The following is a 21,993-nucleotide window of genomic DNA, read 5'->3' on the forward strand; positions in this document are numbered from 1 at the left end:
AGAATTTAATAGATATAATTTTATAAATTGAATTATTTAATAGATTAAAATAAAAGTTTAAAAGTGACACAGATTTAAAATAATAAAGTTTTTTCAGTTCAATTTATGCATGCAGCCGTTTAAAACCCTTATAAACTCGAGTGGTCCAGTGTCTATTCTAGGACGGTGCCAACTTTAAATGTCAACATCAAGTACAGAAACTAAAGAAAAACAACACGTTTAACATATTTTGCAAGAAGAAATAGATTAAGATCGCAATATAGTTATTTAGCCATTCATATATATTTAGAACAAAATTTTATATTTGTCCATACATAAATTAAATTCATTTACAAAATGAATTATTTTAATAAAATTCATTTGCAAATGGAATTCATTCAAATTTATTCCAAAGACCATGTAAATGTAAATTCTTCAGTTGAGAATTTCTTATTTTAATTTTAATTAGTGGAAGGATATTTATTAAACAAATGTTTTTTACTTGAATATAGAAGAAGGTCGTAGATAAAATTAACAAGGAAATGGGCATTTACAATATCCACGTACCAGTATCTACCATTGCAGCTCTTCAAGATATTTACACAAGGATATCATTTAAATCAGACGAAGTAAAACTCTTAGATATCTATCCTTTCAATTTCATTATCATCCTCATCATCTGTACTGAACTCCACTCGAGAGAAAATATTCATGAATGACTTGGTGGCTTGGCCGACAGCATCAGAAGTCTTCTTTGCAGCCCCAGCAACAACAGGTTGCAGGGAGATGATAGGCAGGCTGGCTCTCTCTTGAATCATAGCTGATAGATGAAACCCACAAATATTAGTCCTGATAAAGAGTGAACATAGAAGGTTAAGGGTCCAAAAACTTAACTTGGCCTTCTCCTTTTATAAAATACCCAAAAAGTTTTTACTGTAGGAAGTCTATGGAAAGCAGAACTTACAGATGGTGCGTTGATGAGCAAGGGTGCCTATCTGTCGAATCCCAGCTTCAGCTGCATGAACAGCTTGAGCTGATTTGTTGACTCCATCAGCTATCTCATGGCTGCATGTCAAATTGGATAAAGAAAATTATTTGACACAAACAACAGGTGAAAAACATACAGGTCCTTGAACTTGTACAATCAGAAGTTGTTTTCTGTGCAGTGCAAATGGAGAATAATTAGTAGTTACCATGTTGCTCTAATCACACAGGGTAGCAGGACAGGTCTTAGCTTCCATTGATAACTAAGGAAACTCTCAATTCTAGTGCATAAGCTGACAGAAAAGAGGGCCAACAGGGAGAAGTAGATACAACAGAAATATTAGCAGAGTGAACAATGAGGATTTGATTATCACCTCAAATCACTTAATTCCAATGTAAGATCACTGATTTCCATGCCTGAAAGCCTAATTGCAGCCATTGTACTAGGAAGTTCCTCACGAGCTACGTCTGCTAACTTTGAAAGAGATGTTGCAGCTCTTCCCATTGCCTACCAAAAAGGTGAGTAAATAGATAAACAAGAACCCATACTTGCCAAACAACATCATCAGTTGATAAACAAGATGATTTATATAATATTATGCTCCACAAACAGGATCCACAGTCACAGCAAAATCATAAGGACACAACATGTAGGAAATATAAATTCCAAGAAATGAATGTAAAAAGGACATTGGATTTGAAGAAACAAAAACCCTAATATTGCAAAATGTAATCTTTCTCTCTTCGCCCAAGAAAATTGTATCACGAGTTAGGGTCAAAACTAGACACCAATGACTAGGGAGCATCAATCAATAGTCAAATGATCAAAGCATAAAGCTTCCATAAAATCTCTTATCATAGAAAAAAAAAACTGTGGTCAACATGTCCAAACGTGCGAGAGCTTAATTATGCTCTAAGCTTGTGTATACAGGTTCGCCAATATAAAGATGATAACAAATATTGGATGGTAAGAGAGCTAAAAGCTTAATCCCTTCATGAATTTCAGCTGAATTGACAAATTGCCAAAATGATGTAAATGAGAGATGAAAGTCTTAAAAATTAAAGGATCCTACAGGAATTTTTATAGAACCAATTGCTGGACTGGAATTAGCAATTATATTGCACTTGAGCCATGAAATAGCAAGAAATTATAAGAAATTGCAATTAAATCTAGCAAATGATACCAAACTTGGTGTATATAGATTTCAGATATCTTGAATATAGTTTGATATGTCATATGACTTACATAGAGTGTTGGGATGGCGGCAACGACAAGGCTTGTAAATGCTATAGAAGTCTGCAGGCAGTTAAAGTAATAAAACTTGATGTCAACAAATTCATAGAAATAGAACAAAGACGAGTTTTTGTATGGTATATAAGAAGATTTTGATAGGAAAATTTTCAATGAAGACAATTGTCCCATCAAGTAATCACAGTTTCTAAGCTCTTAGTCACACTTTAGCTAAATAAAACCATAATATGCAAGTGGTAAATGCCAAGATAAACAACTGCTCAGAATGGCCAAAAGTTATTTACTTTCTGTTCTCACCAATTCATGACCATAGTATGAACTGTAAGTTCACCTGTGACCCAAATTAGAACATCAGAAGCAGCTAGTTTTCTTATAAAAACACTGCTAAATAACTGATATGCATAAAAAAAAAAAAAAAAATCAAATCCTTCCAATTCAGATAGATAGCAAATTTGCATACCAAACAAAAAGGTTTCCATGCGATTAATCAAAAATTCAAAAACAAAAGGCTAGCATTTAGACAATTCAAAGTTTATTGCTCAGTTGAAGATTTAACTTAAGAAAAAAGAAAAAGATTGATTACATAGAGTTCGGCATTTTGAGCTAAAATGCCTCTTATCATATAAAATCCAGAACACAAGCTAAAGGTATAAGCTACAAGTTCCATTGAAACCCAGAAGAAAGAAGTTTTATACCGTGCAAGCAATAAACGACAGGAGAAAGAAAGCTTGGTCACTCAAACTAAGCTTAGTCGACGACTGAAAATACGAGGGAACAATTGAATTTCCAACTTGCACATTCAAATTCCTCCCCAATTCCTCTTCTCCAAGACTTTCATTTGAAATGGCACCCAATTCGGCGGTAGAATCTGGCGATGCTTCATTAATGAAACTGGATTGTTTGGGATTTGAAAAGCAAATAGGAAAGAAACGACAAGGTTTGGAAGAGTGAAAGGTTGTGGAAAGGAAATGATTGGAGAGTGGATTTGAAGGTCTGGGAAATGGAATTGAAATCCTAGGAGTTAAGGAATTGGAAACTCGAAAAGAATTGGCGGTTATTAGATTGGGTTTCATGGTGGAAGAAGCTAAAAGGGTTAGTTTTGAGCTGAAAGGAAACGAGAAAATTGCATTTGTTCAGGCAGGCTTTCTCTTCTTGAGGAAACTATTTCTCTGTGCCCATTCTCTTCCCTTTCTGCCCTTTTTATTTTTTCTAAAACGGTTGAAATCAGTATTTCTGGATAGATCATCTCAAATTAATAATGAAGTTTTAGAAATAAACTCTCCCTCCTTATGCTGTTTAAAATGTCTAAATTTAACAAAATAATCATTAATTTAATTAAATTACCCATTTATCTCATTTTTTTTATATGAAACTTTTTATCTCATTAAATTATTATAATCTCAATAATTATATTTCTAAAAAATAATTAATATTCAATTTTTTTCAAAATGATAAATAATTTTAAATACATTTTAAAAAAAATAAAAGATAAAAATAGATGAAGAAAATACTGGTTTAGAATCATTTTATTCATTAATGAAGTTTAATTGATCTTTCCCACTTTTTAGACCACCACATGGCTCATCAAAATCTTCACCTCCAAACTATATGTACAAATATGAGCTTTTTCAAAAATCAATTTTGGAAAAAAATTAATTCATTTGGTTTAAATTACTCTGAACCTTGGCCTAAAATTTAATGTAAATAATACTATTTCTAGCCACAAATATAAATCAAAGAAAGCTTATCCAGAAGAGCAATACAACAGAGAGAGATGAACAAAATTACAGGGCATTATTGCATTTAAAGAGAAGCAGATCCTTCAAACACTTAAAACATTGTCTTCTTCAAAAATCCCTCCCCATTTTAAAAAAACAACATTACATTCTTCAACTGTCATTCAAAAACGAACACTATTTACAGAGAGGAGGTGAACTGATAACATGTTTTTCATGATAAAAACCGTTTGCAGTTTAAGAAGTGCTCCCATATCAGCCTTAAGTTGTCTTTAAGCATATTAGAGACTGCATCACTTTCTGCTCCCTGTTCCTGAAAATTGAAAGAACTGAAGCTGTAAACAAAGAAAGATCTGCCAAATGAAGAGACAGAGACTAACTAAGAAGACTTGTTTTCTGAAGGGGGAAAAATATATAAATTACTGTTAAACAGTCAATAAAACTTACCAAGAAAATAGTAAAATCAAAATAGGCAACAAGAAAGCTATATATATAGAATTCTGCAACTAACTGAAGCATGACCATACCAATAAATTCTCAGTTGGGAAAAGCTAAAACTAATAGTACTTGGGAAAAGTCCTAAGATTTCAGGCTGTAAATATAAGCACATCATGTTAGCTAAGCATAGTGGAGTTTCAAACTGAACAAAAATAACTCACCTGCAATTGTGACACTACTCCTTTCAACTTCAGATAAATTTCCCTTGTAGATTCTCCAGTTCCAGTCCTAAAATCAAATCGATCAGCATGTCTTACTTTGAGCCTAACTGATGGATTTTTGTAGGCTTTAGCTATAGTATGCCAAACCCCCACTACAGTGTATCTATTTCCAGAAGTTGTCTTCCCCAGGGGCCATCTCAACCCACCCTTCACGTCTGAATCCAAAACTGCAGAATCAATCAGATCTCTTATTTTATTCATCTCATCAACCTGCAAATGCAATAGTACATACAATTAGTCTAACTATAAAAAGGCACTCTTTGGTGTAAAAATTTGACCTAAAGTCCGTAACATGGCAAATGCAGGTTAAACAAATGCTCTGGTTTAGTTGATTCAATTTCAGGCATATCATGGCATCAAATATATCATCATAGTTCTTTTGCATTTACTAAAGCTCTTCATATGAAACACTATTTCATGTATCAGAAATTTTACAATGTCCAATGAAAAAATCTCTCTCAAAAAAATAGGTGATGACATTCCATTCAATCTTATTCTGCAAGAGAAGCAGGTTTACAGATATAGTTTTAATTCTTTCAATTTAATTCGCCAATTTTAGAGCCAATCTAGGTTGCAAGCCCGTAAAAGAGTTTTGCCTTCCATGATTTCTTTCCCATGTTGTTGCATAAAACAGAATATGTAGGGCAAAGATTTTTGCCCTCCCTTCCATTTAATTGAAATAGTTTCCATCATTCCTTGAAACAGTGAAGGCACTCAATGTAGGATAACTAAAATGGTCATAAAATAATAAGATAAAGGTCTCCACAGTATTGGCCCCAGGCACTTCTCTGGTTGGCAATGGCAAATGCTTTCTTGATTAGTGATGGCAGATTTACTTACTGTAAGAGCAGTTAGGATCCTCTTGGTGCATAGCATTAGCCTGAGGTCTAGATTCCTATCAAGGCACAATATATCCGTGACCATCTGGCGCACTTGGTTTAGTTCAACCTACAGGGAAAATGCCTATTTTTTCAGGCAACCTCCATAAACAAGCAGAAGTACATTTTAAAAATAACAAATGCAATGTGAAAGTGAAAATGATCAATTAAATCAGAACGCACCCACGAGTTATACCAGTGTCAATAAAGGCCGCACATATCATAATTCACATATAGCACCATTTAGGGACAGTGCTCTTGCTAATCAAATGGAAAAACTACCTTGTAGAGCAGTAGCTTTTTATCTGTCTTTACACTACATTTGCATGAAATAGTTGAATCAGGCCGCGTGTTATCAGACAACTATACAAGACAACAAAATACCATTAACAAGCTGAAACAGATACTACGAGTGGTAGAAAGAAGAAGAATAATGCAGCAAAAGGAATACCTTCACATGATAGACTTCCTTTTCCTCTTCAAAATCAACCCCAATCTTTGGAACAACTTCATCTATAATTAGTTCCATATATGAAGGAGGAAGATTTGTGTAAATTGATCTTTTCAATCGTTTCAAAATGGTTTCATCAACCTGATTTTTCTCAACGTTTCCTAAGCGTAACTGAGGGCTCCTGCACCAAAAAAAGCAAATGTGATGAGTTTTTGCTCGCTCGTCTGTTAGTATACTGATGGAAGAGAAATTTGCAACATGTACTAGAAGGTTAATAAGGAGAATAATAGGATTTTTCCACATCTCAAGCCCCTCCCAGAAACTTCCTACTGCAAGGCAACAGCAAGTAAGGCACAAACACCAAAATCACACACTTTAGATTATTCAGGCAACTCCTCCACAACATAAGCCAGGCTTTGAACACCAGGAGAGATTCGTATGTTCAACCCATTCATAAAACACCACGAGGTGGAGAAATAGAACATGTTTGTTGTCGACCTTAACACTAAGATCCAGGAAGTTGACTCCAGTTTCAAAAACCGAAAGGTCAAAAATTCTACAGGAGTTTCTGTTAGAAACCAAAGTGATCTAAGAAGTTCTGTAATTTTTTGACAACAAAAAATTGAAGCTTGTTCTTGAGAAAGAGAAGTCATACTTTATAGTTTATACACTTAACTATTAGGGCTTCAAAACACAAGTACAACATAATCGATGATGTGGGTTTTTGAGAACTATTAAAAACTCATTATTAAGTCAAGACAATTTAATTTGATCAGTCTCTAGGATTTTAAGGCTACAAGTTAAGGTCACGCTAATTTTGCAGGTTTCACTATGGACAGTTTCTGTAACATGCATAACCAAGAAGTACAAAATAATATATCGAAAACGAAAAAAAACGGGCTGTCTCTTTGCTGTAGCGATTCACTTTATGTTTTAAAAAAAAGGCCAAGTAAAATGTAATATTTCAGGCTAGTAGATGAAATAAAAGAAACTAACAATCAAGGGAATTGGATTGCTTACCCATGAAAAAGAATTTTACAGAATCTAGCAACCAATGTTGGCTTAACTATTTCCAACCCTGGATAGTCCATTTCATTCTTCAGCATTTCAAAAGAAGTGAGTAGATCTTGCTGTACATTTTCTGCTATAGTTACCCAGGGACTTGTCAAATAATTCTCTCTCACTTCATAATACTCTACAACAGACACAATTGTAACAAAAAAATAAAGGTTAATCTCATTGCGTTATCTAGAAAATAAATGAGAATAATCCCAAAAAGGGCATACGAACCATCAGGTACAATACTGTTGACCAACACTAGAGGTTTTTCTCCTGATCTGCGCTCAACAGATTCCACGGAAGCTGGCTTAAGACAAATGTAAGGAGGAAATTGGTTATCATCATCCAAACCAATGGCAAACCATCTAGATATGGCATGATCTGCATATACGATCTTTCCGCTCCTATTTATTGTAGAGTCTGGTAATTTCAAACTAAGATTTCTCTTGAAGAGAGGAACAAATGTCTCTGGAATTGGTGACTGCCTCTCATTGCCGAGTGAATGCCGCTTATGTGGAGGAACGTAAGCCATTGAATTAATACTACCTGTATCTGACCTGAATGCCTAAGAAGAAGAATTATTGCAAAATGGAACTCAGCCAAAGAGAATAACAAATATAAGAATTATCCTACGATTTCAACAATCCAAGGAAAAAAAGAACTCTTATAAGCTGTGTCTAAACACTCGAATTCCAAATAAACTAATCAATACAGATTGTTATACAAAATTTTGTTTTCAGTTCATAATTAGAACTCAAACCCAGAAATCATAAAGCTCAAACCTTCAGATGAACACAATTTTATTACCTGAGAGTTGAAACTCTATGTTGACTACAGTAGGCTTTTTTTCTCCGCACATATAGAAAGAGACCCAAATGGCAACATATATATATACACATTTAAGAATATCGCGCAAAACCCAATTAAGAAGCTACTTCGCTTGGAAGGGGTTTCGACGACTTCGCGAGGAAGGCGTCAAAAGAGCATCGAACAGTGAATTCTGCTTTTAAGTTTTGAACTTTTTTGTCTCCTTTCATTTGTATAAATATATATTTGCGGAAAGAAAGTATATACTTTAAAAAAATGCTAGCTACTACATGTAAGATAAGTTCCATAACAAAGACTGAGGGAGCGTTTGACTCATTTCATTCATATAAATTATAACTGATTTTGCACCAAACAAATACATTATAAACATTCAGTAAGGGTATTAATCAACTATTAGAAGTAGATAGAAATTATCATCAATTGCTGAATCCATTAACTAAGTTTGAGAATTTTTTTTTCTTAGCAATGCTACTAAAATTTTACCAAACAACTAATCAAATTACAAATTTTTTCAATTCAAAAATCAAGGTCGGAGATCAAGTCATCCCACTCATTTTTGCTGCTGAAATGATCATTACCAAATGCCACCTTATTATCTTCAAAAAAATTCCCAAACTCCAACTCCAAGTCAGCAAAAAACCCACGATCTTCAAATCCAGAATAGCAATTCTCCTTCTCTTGAATCACACGTGGGCCCTGTCCGTCTTCAGTCACATGGATTGCTGCTAATGGGCTACATCTACTGGGTTCTACATGTTGTGGTTGCAAGTAACTTGGGCCTTCTGGGCTTCTTGGGCTTGTTGCAGGATTTTCAGGCTGAGGTGGGTTTCTTGCAATTTGCTTCTGTTTGGTTTCTTTAGCATTTAGTCTTTTGCTTATGTGGCAATTCCAGTAATTCTTTACATCATTTGCTGTTCTTCCTGGAAGTCTGCTGGCAATCAATGACCACCTAATTAAGCATCCATTAACATCTGTTAATCTCTCAATTTAACTCTATTTAATAAAACAAAAATTGTGCCCAATTGAAAATTGAAACTTAAATTAAAATTGCCTTAAATAAATCAATTTAAAGCCAGATTCAATTCAACAAATTGAAAAAATTTCTAAAACAAATCCAGAAATTCAAATAATTGGAACTTATATTGCAGGCAAAATATTCACAAAATAAAAAAAGAATTCAAATACCAATTTGTATTTTAACTTATTATATCTGTAAATCTGCAAAATTCTCGATTTCCATTTGAAGTTACAAATAAAAGAACTTTTTAAAATAACAACATGATCCGTTAATAAGAACTATATTGACGCGTCAATTTAAATAGTTACGAGCAAAAATTATTTATTTAATCAATTTACCTGTTGCCCAAGAGCCTATGAAGCTTGATAATGAGATCAATTTCATCTTGTGTGAAATTTCAGATATCTTGAATATAGTTTGATGTGTCATATGACTTACGTAGACTGTTGGGATGGCGGCAACGACAAGGCTTGTAAATGCTATAGAAGTCTGCAGGCAGTTAAACTAATAAAGCTTGATGTCAACAAATTCATGGAAATAGAACAAAGACGAGTTTCTGTATGGTATACAAGAAGATTTTGATAGGAAAATTTTCAATGAAGACAATTGTCCCATCAAGTAATCACAGTTTCTAAGCTCTTAGTCACACTTTAGCTAAATAAAACCATAATATGCAAGTGGTAAATGCCAAGATAAACAACTGCTCAGAATGGCCAAAAGTTATTTACTTTCTCTTCTCACCAATTCATGACCATAGTATGAACTGTAAGTTCACCTGTGACCCAAATTAGAACATCAGAAGCAGCTAGTTTTCTTATAAACACACTACTAAATAACTGATATGCATAAAAAAAAAAAATTCAAATCCTTCCAATTCAGATAGATTGCAAATTTGCATACCAAACAAAAAGGTTTCCATGCTATTAATCAAAAATTCAAAAACAAAAGGCTAGCATTTAGGCAATTCAAAGTTCATTGCTCAGTTGAAGATTTAACTTGAGAAAAAAGAAAAAGATTGATTACATCTAGAGTTCGGCATTTTGAGCTAATGCCTCTTATCATATAAAATCCAGAACACAAGCTAAAAGTATAAGCTACAAGTTCCATTGAAACCCAGAAGAAAGAAGTTTTATACCGTGCAAGCAATAAACGATAGGAGAAAGAAAGCTTGGTCACTCAAACTAAGCTTAGTCGACGACTGAAAATACGAGGGAACAATTGAATTTCCAACTTGCACATTCAAATTCCTCCCCAATTCCTCTTCTCCTAGACTTTCATTTGAAATGGCACCCAATTCGGCGGTAGAACCTGGCGATGCTTCATTAATGAAAGTGGATTGTTTGGGATTTGAAAATCAAATAGGAAAGAAACGACAAGGTTTGGAAGAGTGAAACGTTGTTGAAAGGAAATGATTGGAGAGTGGATTTGAAGGTCTGGGAAATGGAATTGAAATCCTAGGAGTTAAGGAATTGGAAACTCGAAAAGAATTGGCGGTTATTAGATTGGGTTTCATGGTGGAAGAAGCTAAAAGGGTTAGTTTTGAGATGAAAGGAAACGAGAAAATTACATTTGTTTAGGCAAGCTTTCCCTTCTTGAGGAAACTATTTCTTTGTGCCCATTCTCTTCCCTTTCTGCCCTTTTTATTTTTTCTAAAACGGTTTATATCAGTATTTCTGGATAGATCATCTCAAATTAATAATGAAGTTTAAGAAATAAACTCTCCCTCCTCTTATGCCGTTTAAAATGTCTAAATTTAACAAAATAATTATTAATTTAATTAAATTACCCATTTATCTCGTTTTTTTATATGAAACTTTTTATCTCATTAAATTATTACAATCTCAATAATTATATCTCTAAAAAATAATTAATATTCAATTTTTTTTAATGATAAATAATTTTAAATACATTTTTAAAAAAAATAAAAGATAAAAATAGATGAAGAAAATACTAATTTAGAATCATTTTATTCATTAATAAAGTTTAATTGATCATTCCCACTTTCTAGACCACCACATGACTCATCAAAATCTTCACCTCCAAACTATATGCACAAATATGAGCTTTTTCAAAAATCAATTTTGGAAAAAAATTAATTCATTTGGTTTAAAATAGTCTGAACCTTGGCCTAAAATTTAATGTAAATAATAATATTTCTAGCCACAAATATAAATCAAAGAAAGCTTATCCAGAAGAGCAATACAACAGAGAGAGATGAACAAAATTACAGGGCATTATTGCATTTAAAGAGGCGAAAGCAGATCCTTCAAACACTTAAAACATTGTCTTCTTCAAAAATCCCTCCCCATTTCAAAAAAACAACATTACATTCTTCAACTGTCATTCAAAAACGAACACTATTTACAGAGAGGAGGTGAACTGATAACATGTTTTTCATGATAAAAACCGTTTGCAGTTTAAGAAGTGCTCCCATATCAGCCTTAAGTTGTCTTTAAGCACATTAGAGACTGCATCACTTTCTGTTCCCTGTTCCTGAAAATTGAAAGAACTGAAGCTGTAAACAAAGAAAGATCTGCCAAATGAAGAGACAGAGACTAACTAACAAGACTTGTTTTCTCAAGGGGGAAAAAATATATCAATTACTGTTAAACAGTCAACAAAACTTATCAAGAAAATAGTAAAATCAAAATAGGCAACAAGAAAGCTATGTATATAGAATTCTGCAACTCACTGAAGCATGACCATACCAATAAATTCTTTCAGTTGGGAAAAGCTAAAACTAATAGTACTTGGGAAAAGTCCTAAGATTTCAGGATGTAAATATAAGCACATCATGTTAGCTAAGCATAGTGGAGTTTCAAACTGAACAAAAATAACTCACCTGCAATCGTGACACTACTCCTTTCAACTTCAGATTAACTTCCCTTGTAGATTCTCCACTTCCAGTCCTAAAATCAAATCGATCGGCATGTCTTACTTTGAGCCTAACTGATGGATTTTTGTAGGCTTTAGCTATAGTATGCCAAACCCCCACTACACTGTATCTATTTCCAGAAGTTGCCTTCCCCAGGGGCCATCTCAACCCACCCTTCACGTCTGAATCCAAAACTGCAGAATCAATCAGATCTCTTATTTTATTCATCTCATCAACCTGCAAATGCAATAGTACATACAATTAGTCTAACTATAAAAAGGCACTCTTTGGTGTAAAAATTTGACCTAAAGTCCGTACATGGCAAATGCAGGTTAAACACATGTTCTGGTTTAGTTGATTCAATTTCAGGATATCATGGCATCAAATATATCATGATAGTTCTTTTGCATTTACTAAAGCTCTTCATATGAAACACTATTTTATGTATCAGAAATTTTACAATGTTCAATGAAAAAATCTCTCTCAGAAAAATAGGTGAATGATGTTCCATTCAATCTTATCCTGCAACAGAAGCAGGTTTACAGATATGGTTTTAATCTTCTCAATTTACTCCGCCAATTTTAGAGCCAATCTAGGTTGTTCAAGCCCATAAAAGAGTTTTGCCTTCCATGATTTCTTTCCCATGTTGTTGTATAAAACAGAATCTGTAGGGCAAAGATTTTTACCCTCCCTTACATTTAATTGAAATAGTTTCCATCATTCCTTGAAACAGTGAAGCCACTAAATGTAGGATAACTAAAATGGTCATCAAATAATAAGACAAAGGTCTCCACAGTATGGGCCCCAGGCACTTCTCTGGTTGGCTATGGCAAATGCTTTTTTGATAAGTGATGGCAGATTAACTTACAGTAAGAGAAGTTAGGATCCTCTTGGTGCATAGCATTAGCCTGAGGTCTAGATTCCTATCAAGGCATGATATATCCGTGACCATCCGGCGCACTTGGTTTAGTTCAACCTACAGGGAAAATGCCTATTTTTTCAGGCAACCTCCATAAACAAGCAGAAGTACATTTTAAAAATAACATATGCAATGTGAAAGTGAAAAGGATCAATTAAATCAGAAAGGCACCCGCGAATTATACCAGTGTCAACAAAGCCCGCACCTATCATAATTCATATATAGCACCATTTAGGGACAGTACTCTTGCTAATCAAATGGAAAAACTACCTTGTAGAGTAGTAGTTTTTTATCTGTCTTTACACTACATTTGCATGAAACAGTTGAATCAGGCCGTGTGTTATCAGACAACTACACAAGACAACAAAATACCATTAGCAAGCTGAAACAGATATTATGAGTGGTAGAAAGAAGAAGAATGCAGCAAAGGAATACCTTTACATGATAGATTTCCTTTTCCTGTTCAAAATCAACCCCAATCTTAGGAACAACTTCATCTATCATTAGTTCCATATATGAAGGTGGAATATTTGTGTAAATTGAACTTCTCAATCGTTTCAAAATGGTTTCATTAACCTGATTTTTCTCAACGTTTGCTAAGCTTACCTGAGGGTTCCTGCACCAAAAAAAGCAAATGTGATGAATTTTTGCTTGCCCGTCTGTTAGTATACTGATGGAAGAAACATTTGCAACATGTACTAGAATGTTAATAAGGAGAATAATAGGATTTTTCCACATCTCAAGCCCCTCCCAGAAACTTCCTACTGCAAGGCAACAGCAAGTAAGGCACAAACACCAAAATCACACACTTTAGATTATTCAGGCAACTCCTCCACAACATAAGCCAGGCTTTGAACACCAGGAAAGATTCGTATATTCAACCCATTCATAAAACACCACGAGGTGGAGAAATAGAACATGTTTGTAGTCGACCTTAACACCAAGATCCAGGAAGTTGACTCCGGTTTCAAAAACCGAAAGGTCAAAAATTCTATAGGAGTTTCTGTAAGAAACCAAAGTGATCTAAGAAGTTCTGCAATTTTTAGACAACAAAAAATTTCTCTCTTTCCTCGGCAAATGCAATAGCTACTCAATCAGAAACTTGTTCTTGAGAAAAAGAAGTCACACTTTATAGTTTATACACTTAACTATTAGGGCTTCAAAACACAAGTACAACATAATTGATGATGTGGGTTTTTGAGAACTATTAAAAACTCATTATTGAGTCAAGGCAATTTAATTTGATCAGTCTCCAGGATTTTAAGGCTACAAGTTAAGGTCACGCTAATTTTGCAGGTTTCACTATGGACAGTTTCTGTAACATGCATAACCAAGAAGTACAAAATAATATATCAAAACCAAAAAAAAAAGGGGCTGTGTCTTTGCTGTAGCGATTCACTTTATGTTTTAAAAAAAGGCCAAGTAAAATGTAATATTTCAGGCTAGTAGATGAAATAAAAGAAACTAACAATCAAGGGAATTGGATTGCTTACCCATGAAAAAGAATTTTACAAAATCTAGCAACCAATGTTGGCTTAACTATTTCCAACCCTGGATAGTCCATTTCATTCTTCAAAATTTCAAAAGAAGTTAGAAGATCTTGCTGTACTTTTTCTGCTATAGTTACCCAGGGACTTGTCAAATAATTCTCTCTCACTTCATAATACTCTACAACAGACACAATTGTAACAAAAAAATAAAGGTTAATCTCATTGCATTATCTAGAAAATTAATGAGAATAATCCCAAAAAGGACATACGAACCATCAGGTTCAATACTGTTGACCAAGACTAGAGTTTTTTCTCCTGATCTGCGCCCAACAGATTCCACGGAAGCTGGCTTAAGACAAATGTAAGGAGGAAATTGGTTATCATCATCCAAACCAATGGCAAACCATCTATATATGGCATGATCTGCATATACAATCTTTCCGCTCCTATTTATTGATGTCTCTGGTAATTTCAAACTAAGATTTCTCTTGAAGAGAGGAACAAATGTCTCTGGAATTGGTGACTGCCTCTCCTTGTCCAGTGAATGCCGCTTATGTGGAGGAACGTAAGCCATTGAATTAATACTACCTGTATCTGACCTGAATGCCTAAGAAGAAGAATTATTGCAAAATGGAACTCAGCCAAAGAGAATAACAAATATAAGAATTATCCTACGATTTCAACAACCCAGGAAAAAAAGAACTCTCGTAAGCTGTGTCTAAACACTCGAATTCCAAATAAACTAATCAATCCAGATTGTTATACAAAATTTTGTTTTCAGTTCATAATTAGAACTCAAACCCAGAAATCATAAAGCTCAAACCTTCAGATGAACACAATTTTATTACCTGAGAGTTGAAACTCTATGTTGACTCCAGTAGGCTTTTTTCTCCGCACATATAGAAAGAGACTCAAATGGCAACATATATATATATACATAAGAATATCGCGCAAAACACAATTAAGAAGCTACTTTGCTTAGAAGGGGTTTCAACGACGTCGCGAGGAAGGCGTCAAAAGAGCATTGAACAGTGAATACTGCTTTTAAGTTTTGAACTTTTTAGTCTCCTTTCATTTGTATAAATATATATTTGCGGAAAGAAAGTATATATTCGCGGAAAGAAGTATATATTTTTTAAAAATGCTAGCTACTACATATAAGATAAGTTCCATAATAAAGACTGAGGGAGCGTTTGACTCATTTCATTCATATAAATTATGACTGATTTTGCACCAGATAAATACGTTATAAACATTCTGTAAGGGTATTAATCAACTACTAGAAGTAGATAGAAATTATCCATTAACGAAGTTTGAGAATTTTTCTTAGCAATGCTACTAAAATTTTACCAAACAACTAATCAAATTACAAATTTTTTCAATTCAAAAATCAAGGTCGGAGATCAAGTCATCCCACTCATTTTTGCTGCTGAAATGATCATTACCAAATGCCACCTTATTATCTTCAAAAAAATTCCCAAACTCCAACTCCAAGTCAGCAAAAAACCCACGATCTTCAAATCCAGAATAGCAATTCTCCTTCTCTTGAATCACACGTGGGCCCTGTCCGTCTTCAGTCACATGGATTGCTGCTAATGGGCTACATCTACTGGGTTCTACATGTTGTGGTTGCAAGTAACTTGGGCCTTCTGGGCTTCTTGGGCTTGTTGCAGGATTTTCAGGCTGTGGTGGGTTTCTTGTAATTTGCTTCTGTTTGGTTTCTTGAGCATTTAGTCTTTTGCTTATGTGGCAATTCCAGTAATTCTTTACATCATTTGCTGTTCTTCCTGGAAGTCTGCTGGCAATCAATGACCACCTAATTAAGCATCCATTAACATCTGTTAATCTCTCAATTTAACTCTATTTAATAAAACAAAAATTGTGCCCAATTGAAAATTGAAACTTCGATAAAGTTGCCTTAAATAAATCAATTTAAAGCTCGATTCAATTCAACAAATTGAAAAATTTTCTAAAACAAATCCAGAAATTCAAATAATTGGAACTTATATTGCAGGCAAAATATTCACAAAATAAAAGAAGAATTCAAATACCAATTTGTATTTTAACTTATTATATCTGTAAATCCGCAAATTTCTCGATTTTCATTTGAAGTTACAAATAAAAGAACTTTTCAAAATAACAACATAATCCGTTAATAAGAACTACATCACGCGTCAATTTGAATAGTTAGAGCAAAAATTACTTATTTGATCAACTTACCTGTTGCCCAAGAGCCTATGAAGCTTGATCATGAGATCAATTTCATCTTGTGTGAAATTTCCTCTCTTAATATTTGGTCTAACATAGTTCAACCATCTTAATCTACAGCTTTTGCGACATCTGTTTAAACCTTAATAAACCAAAATCCAAAGTTAATAAACTGATTAACGAGTTAAATTTGAATTATGAAATGAAATAATTACCGGCCAATAAAGGCACACGATGCCATTTCCCTTCACCGTATCGCTCTATACATATCCTGAGCAAGCGATCTTCTTCTTCAGTCCATGCAACGCCGCCCATTTCTCCAACGCACTACTTGCTGTTTTACATATATTTATATAATAGGTTATGTACTGTACTGTTTTGATTTAATTTAAATTAATTTCAAGTACTGTCTCTAACAGAAACCTAAAAGGAGATTGTACTTTGATGAAAGAAACTATGGTTAATGGTCCCTCCGCTTTCTAGGGAAGCCGGCTGTAACTAAGTTTATGTTGAAACACTATCAATATATTTGTTCGTGGTCCAGATGATTCCATCTCTTGGTTTATGTGCTTCCTAATTATTAGTCCTCAGCATTTGGATATCTTTCTTTTTTTTCATACTTCCAATCTTAATGTAATTTTAATAGTCTGAGCCGAGATAAAAATAGGGTTTTTTTATTAAAAAAAAAAAAAAACTGAAAAGAAAATACTAGATTAAATAATAATATTGATATAGTTCGAAATTTTTAATTAAAAAAAAGAAATAAAAATTGTCATTTGTATAAAATAAGGCTTAGGAAAATTTCTGAGTAAGATCGATCAAACTGAATTATTTCAATTTAAATGAATTGATTCTACATATATAAAAATTGATGCATTTTCTATGAGATATGACTTAATTTTAGCTATGAATATACTGATTATCTAATCCAGCTACACAGTACTATTTATTTATTCTTAGAATATTATGCAAACTATAATAGATAGATAGCTCTGCAATTGGGCCAATATGCATTGATTTGACGGTCCATGTCGGCCTGCCTGTTCCCTAATATGGACCACGATTTAAATTTTGTACTATGTGGAGCAATTAAACTATATTTATAATGTACTTTGGATAAAATGATAGTTTTAAATCATAAATTGCACATGCCCAAAAATTTACATAATAGTGTCATTTTCAATATGGTAAAATTACCAATTTAAATATCAATTAAAGTTAATTAATCAATAGAAATATGGATATATACAAATAAAAAAACACAGTTTCACATTTAATGATGGAAGTTGGTGAATAATTTAAGTTTCAGAAACCAGGTGCTTGTTGTTATTCTTATTGATTGGATAACAATTTATGTATTTGTGATAGCTATTATTCACAAGTACTAACTTGTTACTACAATGACTCATCTCTGTCTTGATTGGGACATTCCATCATTTTATCACCATGATCAATTATTATTTTATTTCTAAATTTTGGTGTGCTGGACAATAATTTTTTAATTATTTTTTAGAGAGCAAATAAATTTTTTATGAAACGTTCAATACTCTGATTTTTAATTTTTAAAGATTGAGACAGTTTTTTATGAAACACTAAAGTTAATAGTTAACAAATTAATAATTTTTCTAATAGAAAAAATAATGGCGAATTAATATTTTTTTTTATTTTGAAAGAAAGCCATGGGATGTTAAATTATAACAATAGCATTTATTAATTAAGAAAAGATGGTGGACACAATCGTTTCATCGCATCAGAGATAAAAACAGCTGCCCTAACCAATAAATGAGCCGCTTAATTCTGACCTAGAAAGAAAAACAATAGAAACATCAAGAACTCATTAAGAGGAGCTTTACAATCTAAAATCAGAAGACCAAAATAAGAATTGTTCTTTGAAGGTCTATGGATATGAATAGCTTGAATGATCAATAGACATTCGGTCTCTACTTGCACTTTTGTCCTTTAAACTGTTCTTGTTTATAAAATTTGTTTTACCTCAAAAATAATATTTTTGGATATTACTGAGTTAATATGCAAAATGCTTTTTTTAAGATAGTTGGAAGGAGGGATTTAAACTTGATTTATATGATTTAATCTGAAAACATCGCTAATAGGAATTACTGAAAATAAAATTAAAAACCTTTTTTTTTTTCAGAAAAGGCAGAGAGAGAAAAGCTGTAGTAGCACAATCTATAATAAGCTATTCCATAGGAGTAATGAAAAATTCAATCATTTAAACCTGTAGGGCTATCACTATTTTTTTTATATGCTCCGACTGTTACATTTAACCAACTTTTAATTTTTTCACAAAAAAGAAAAACGATTGAAATACGGTGATCTTTTAAAAATATATGATAGCATATTTAAATTATTTTTTTTTAAATTAAAAACTTATTATTTAATTTTATTAAGTCGAATATTATCTTATATTAAAACACATCGTCAGAATAGTACTTTCATTTCATTTTTTTCATGTATGATAAAATGAAAAACTTTTAGTTATATATAATTAAAATAGATAAAAATGAAAAAAATAAAGATATTGAGTAATTAAACATAAAAATAAATATATATAGATAAAATTGAAAAAATTATTAATATACTTTCAAAATTTTAAAATAACACTTAAAACAGAATTAAGTAAAACGCTCGTTTTATTTAAAAAAAAATAATATAAAATAAAATGGAATCGAGAGAATATTACAACAACCAATTTAAAATTTAATGCATGGGTTTGTGGCCAGGACCAAATCAAAGCCCAAAACAAGTTTTACTGCGATAATGATATTGAGTATTCATCATCGGCACCCAAAAACCGAACATATAAGAGATTAAAGTTTTAAAATAAAAGAACCCTCAAAGCGAAGCCCAAAATTCTACATTGATGGGCCTAAAACAAACATATTGGCTTCCCTTCTAAGTTGCAACCATAAGAACGGAAAAGGTATTCAAATTGATGCTCCATCCAGAAAAACAGACTGAATTATCACTCATTTAAATTTTAAATAAACTACTAAAATTTCCTTTTTTTTTTTTTAATTTAGTTATGAATTTTTTTTGAACAGAAAAAAATATTTTTTTATTATTAAAATATGGAAAAACTTAATAGGCTTCGGAATCTAATCCCGAACCAATAAATTCCTTAATACGTCTGGCCTAACCGGAAAGAGTTAAGTAAAAAACTTGATAATTAAGTATATAAAGAATCGAGCAAAATAGAATACTTAAAAGTACAATCTTACAATTCTTTTGCAGTATTTAGAAATAATATTTATTGATAAGGAAAAAGAACTATTGTTCAAAGCCACTAATATTAGAAAAGTTTTATTTGAATATCATCTGCGACAATTCTTTTACTTTATTTGGTGAATAAAAATAAGAATTATAATAAAAAAATAAATTCTCTTATTTCTAGGGCGGAAGATGTTCACGTGACAAATCTTCTCCATTCTTAAATTATGAATGATTCTACTGCCACAGTTGCAAGGCAACAGAGACAAGTCAGAAACCTAAAACACATTCTTGACTTTGTTTCTGATGTCAAAGTTGCAATTTGTCTTGTTGCTTCGTTTAATCGAATCCAAAAACCCTAATTTATGCTTCTTTTTTAGGCATTTTGGCATTTGCACAATGTCCTAAACGCTTTGGCATTCCAAGTCAAATTTAGGATCAGCACATATCACTCTACGAGGCCTAACCAAAACTCTCTTTTCTTGATTTTCTTTTTACATTGTAGGGCATAATTTCTATGTACTTACCAAATCAGAGTTTCTTTACAGGTCAATGCACAATTTAAGAAGAACCCTAAATTGTATTAATGGTTATTATGAGAATATGACATGCTATTAGAAAGAAAGTTGGCAGATCGGTTCACTTGTCTAACTAAAATTATTTATTACTTACACAATGTAGATTGTCAAAATTATGGAGATTTAATATTTTTGGCATAATTTTTAATTACGGTGCAAATAGGATATAAGAACTGTAATGCACTTAAATTTTTTTTTTACCAATTTTAATATTATATGTAATTGTAAATGGATACAGATTGTGTCAAGCACAACTTATGATATTTAGCAAAATTCTTTTTTTTAATAAAAAAATGAGTTTTAGAGGGTATTTAATTGTTGAAATCTAAAAAAAAAGTGATTTAGGAAAACAAAATTTCGAAATTTATTTAGTACAAAATTCTACTTTCTTAAAAGAATCTAGTTTTTTAATATTTAAGTAGAATTTCCACTTTTTCATTAGTTTTTCAATGGAAATAAAAATTTATTTACCACCTTAGCCTAATTTAAAATATTATCTTTTTTATTTTAAAAATGTTTCTACAAAATTAAAATGTCTTCAAGTTTTTTATGTTGAAATTCTACAAAATTATTGAATATTGCTATTCATATTAAATATAAAAATAAAATAAAATTCAAATGAGATTTTAGAGAACTTTAACTCACAAAAAAAAAAAAAAAATCTTAAAATAAACAAAGTGAGATTCCATTCCAATCTATTTCATCTAATTATAATTAAAGTCTAATGTTGAAATTCTATTGCTTCGATCATCATCTTCATGTCATTTGACATATTAGAAAATGATGACCTCACTCTGTCTACTACTGAAAATTTATATATATTTTTTTTTTGTCACAGAAAATGTAAATATTTTATAATTGGTAGTTTGATGTGATAGGCATTTCTTATTTGTAACCATAAATAGAAATTTAAGGAAAATTATAAAATTTATCGTCTTTCAATCTTCTTCGTTTCCTTTTTCCTCTCTTTAATATTTACCGTCTCTATTGAAGACATAATTTTTTTATCAGCAATTTATATTTTATTTTATTAAATTATAAAAATTAAAAAAATTATTAAACTCTAAATACTAAACCCGGCTAGCAGGTCTTTTTATACACTAAGAACTATAGCTCGAGTTTAACAAGCGAAAAAAACCGACAACTATAAACTCCATACAATAATACAAAACATAAATAAATATCATATCTTAAAAAAGAAAAGCTAAGCTAAAAAAAAAAAATCCTGTAAATATAAAAACAATACTACTCTTATAATCAAGCCAAAAAAGGTAAATTAGGACATATTCCTTTTGTTTTCACCTACAAAATCCCTTCAACAATGGTAAATATACTACTAAAAATAGGAGATTATAAATGGAAAAAAGAAATTCTCATTTATGATTTTACCCTAAATATAGAATTTGATTAATAAGATGGAAAGCAATCTAATAAAGGCAAAATTTTGAGAATCAATACTAAAATTAAGATTTTTAATTCATAGCCAGAGATGGAAAAGTAATAATGAGTGAATGTATGGGTCGTAATCCTAAAATTTTAAAATGGAAGTTTAAAATAGGCATCAGAATTTCACATGCGAGAGGTTGGTCCATTGGTCAAAATACGTATGGCAGTTGGAATTACTCATTCCTCAACCAAAGTCCAAACCGCGTAATTAATACTTGTAACCAAAATCATAACAGCTTTGGCCCACTAACATTTTCTCTTTAATTTTAATTTCACAAGACGACAAATTACTTAAGTCTTTGTTTGGTTCACCGGTTTATACTTTTCCAGTATCTTCTGACTAAT

General features: G+C 32.0%; 5 protein-coding genes across 12 annotated transcripts; all 5 read right to left on the bottom strand.

The window, feature by feature from the left end:
• Positions 1–488: 488 nt before the first annotated feature.
• LOC105647794 (chitinase-like protein) lies at positions 489–3,441 on the bottom strand. Of its 4 annotated transcripts, none has more exons than XM_089717446.1 (6): positions 2,911–3,438; positions 2,210–2,260; positions 1,338–1,471; positions 1,173–1,256; positions 944–1,044; positions 489–799 (listed from the first exon to the last, which is right to left on the bottom strand). In XM_089717446.1, exons 1-6 carry the CDS (start codon positions 3,286–3,288, stop codon positions 618–620), a joined length of 930 nt encoding a protein of 309 aa, XP_089573572.1. In that variant the 5' UTR covers positions 3,289–3,438; the 3' UTR covers positions 489–617. The 4 variants fall into 4 exon arrangements, with proteins under 4 accessions (XP_089573572.1, XP_089573573.1, XP_089573574.1 ...); XM_089717447.1 differs by having other exon boundaries at positions 1,173–1,226; positions 2,911–3,437; XM_089717449.1 differs by having other exon boundaries at positions 689–828; positions 2,911–3,441.
• A 549-nt stretch (positions 3,442–3,990) lies between these two features.
• Positions 3,991–8,070, bottom strand: LOC119369057 (uncharacterized). Of its 3 annotated transcripts, none has more exons than XM_089717450.1 (8): positions 7,866–8,068; positions 7,290–7,615; positions 7,020–7,194; positions 6,000–6,180; positions 5,831–5,911; positions 5,511–5,618; positions 4,611–4,880; positions 3,991–4,264 (listed from the first exon to the last, which is right to left on the bottom strand). In XM_089717450.1, the coding sequence occupies exons 1-8, from the start codon at positions 7,955–7,957 to the stop codon at positions 4,166–4,168; spliced, it is 1,332 nt and encodes a 443-aa protein (XP_089573576.1). In that variant the 5' UTR covers positions 7,958–8,068; the 3' UTR covers positions 3,991–4,165. The 3 variants fall into 3 exon arrangements, with proteins under 3 accessions (XP_089573576.1, XP_089573578.1, XP_089573577.1); XM_089717452.1 differs by having other exon boundaries at positions 7,290–7,623; positions 7,866–8,023; XM_089717451.1 differs by lacking the exon at positions 5,511–5,618 and having other exon boundaries at positions 7,866–8,070.
• Positions 8,071–8,402: 332 nt separating this feature from the next.
• Positions 8,403–9,659, bottom strand: LOC119370253 (uncharacterized). Its single transcript, XM_089717355.1, has 2 exons — positions 9,646–9,659; positions 8,403–8,835 (listed from the first exon to the last, which is right to left on the bottom strand). The coding sequence occupies exons 1-2, from the start codon at positions 9,657–9,659 to the stop codon at positions 8,403–8,405; spliced, it is 447 nt and encodes a 148-aa protein (XP_089573481.1).
• Positions 9,660–11,119: 1,460 nt separating this feature from the next.
• On the bottom strand, positions 11,120–15,255 carry LOC105647792 (uncharacterized). 2 transcript variants are annotated; one of them, XM_089717453.1, is made up of 8 exons: positions 15,037–15,255; positions 14,462–14,787; positions 14,192–14,366; positions 13,134–13,314; positions 12,969–13,049; positions 12,648–12,755; positions 11,747–12,016; positions 11,120–11,397 (listed from the first exon to the last, which is right to left on the bottom strand). In XM_089717453.1, exons 1-8 carry the CDS (start codon positions 15,111–15,113, stop codon positions 11,299–11,301), a joined length of 1,317 nt encoding a protein of 438 aa, XP_089573579.1. In that variant the 5' UTR covers positions 15,114–15,255; the 3' UTR covers positions 11,120–11,298. The 2 variants fall into 2 exon arrangements, with proteins under 2 accessions (XP_089573579.1, XP_089573580.1); XM_089717454.1 differs by having other exon boundaries at positions 14,462–14,795; positions 15,037–15,195.
• A 236-nt stretch (positions 15,256–15,491) lies between these two features.
• On the bottom strand, positions 15,492–16,780 carry LOC105647886 (transcription factor MYB113). 2 transcript variants are annotated; one of them, XM_037637982.2, is made up of 3 exons: positions 16,612–16,780; positions 16,409–16,538; positions 15,492–15,983 (listed from the first exon to the last, which is right to left on the bottom strand). In XM_037637982.2, the coding sequence occupies exons 1-3, from the start codon at positions 16,709–16,711 to the stop codon at positions 15,572–15,574; spliced, it is 642 nt and encodes a 213-aa protein (XP_037493910.1). In that variant the 5' UTR covers positions 16,712–16,780; the 3' UTR covers positions 15,492–15,571. The 2 variants fall into 2 exon arrangements, with proteins under 2 accessions (XP_037493910.1, XP_012089499.1); XM_012234109.4 differs by having other exon boundaries at positions 15,492–16,004; positions 16,612–16,768.
• Between the last annotated feature and the right edge of the window lie 5,213 nt (positions 16,781–21,993).

The sequence above is a fragment of the Jatropha curcas genome, chromosome 2 (genome assembly GCF_041381405.1).
Source record: "Jatropha curcas cultivar XTBG-Jc1 chromosome 2, XTBG_Jcur_1.0, whole genome shotgun sequence".
NCBI lineage: Eukaryota > Viridiplantae > Streptophyta > Magnoliopsida > Malpighiales > Euphorbiaceae > Jatropha > Jatropha curcas.

Excerpts from the sequence above, each read along its gene's own strand:
- LOC105647886 (XM_012234109.4), bottom strand. The coding sequence starts at position 16,711 with ATGGGCGGCGTTGCATGGACTGAAGAAGAAGATCGCTTGCTCAGGATA. Across the intron at positions 16,539-16,611 it reads TCGTGTGCCTTTATTGGCCG|GTTTAAACAGATGTCGCAAA; the intron begins GTAATTATTTCA and ends TGGTTTATTAAG. Across the intron at positions 16,005-16,408 it reads CATAGGCTCTTGGGCAACAG|GTGGTCATTGATTGCCAGCA; the intron begins GTAAGTTGATCA and ends ATGCTTAATTAG.
- LOC119369057 (XM_089717450.1), bottom strand. The coding sequence starts at position 7,957 with ATGTGTATATATATATGTTGCCATTTGGGTCTCTTTCTATATGTGCGG. Across the intron at positions 5,912-5,999 it reads AGGAAGTCTATCATGTGAAG|TTGTCTGATAACACGCGGCC; the intron begins GTATTCCTTTTG and ends TGTCTTGTATAG. Across the intron at positions 4,881-5,510 it reads GGATCCTAACTGCTCTTACA|GTTGATGAGATGAATAAAAT; the intron begins GTAAGTAAATCT and ends TTGCATTTGCAG.
- LOC105647794 (XM_089717446.1), bottom strand. The coding sequence starts at position 3,288 with ATGAAACCCAATCTAATAACCGCCAATTCTTTTCGAGTTTCCAATTCC. Across the intron at positions 1,472-2,209 it reads CCGCCATCCCAACACTCTAT|GCAATGGGAAGAGCTGCAAC; the intron begins GTAAGTCATATG and ends CCTTTTTGGTAG. Across the intron at positions 1,045-1,172 it reads TGTGTGATTAGAGCAACATG|CCATGAGATAGCTGATGGAG; the intron begins GTAACTACTAAT and ends TTTGACATGCAG.
- LOC105647792 (XM_089717453.1), bottom strand. The coding sequence starts at position 15,113 with ATGTTGCCATTTGAGTCTCTTTCTATATGTGCGGAGAAAAAAGCCTAC. Across the intron at positions 14,788-15,036 it reads CATAGAGTTTCAACTCTCAG|GTCAGATACAGGTAGTATTA; the intron begins GTAATAAAATTG and ends TTAGGCATTCAG. Across the intron at positions 14,367-14,461 it reads CAACAGTATTGAACCTGATG|AGTATTATGAAGTGAGAGAG; the intron begins GTTCGTATGTCC and ends TGTCTGTTGTAG.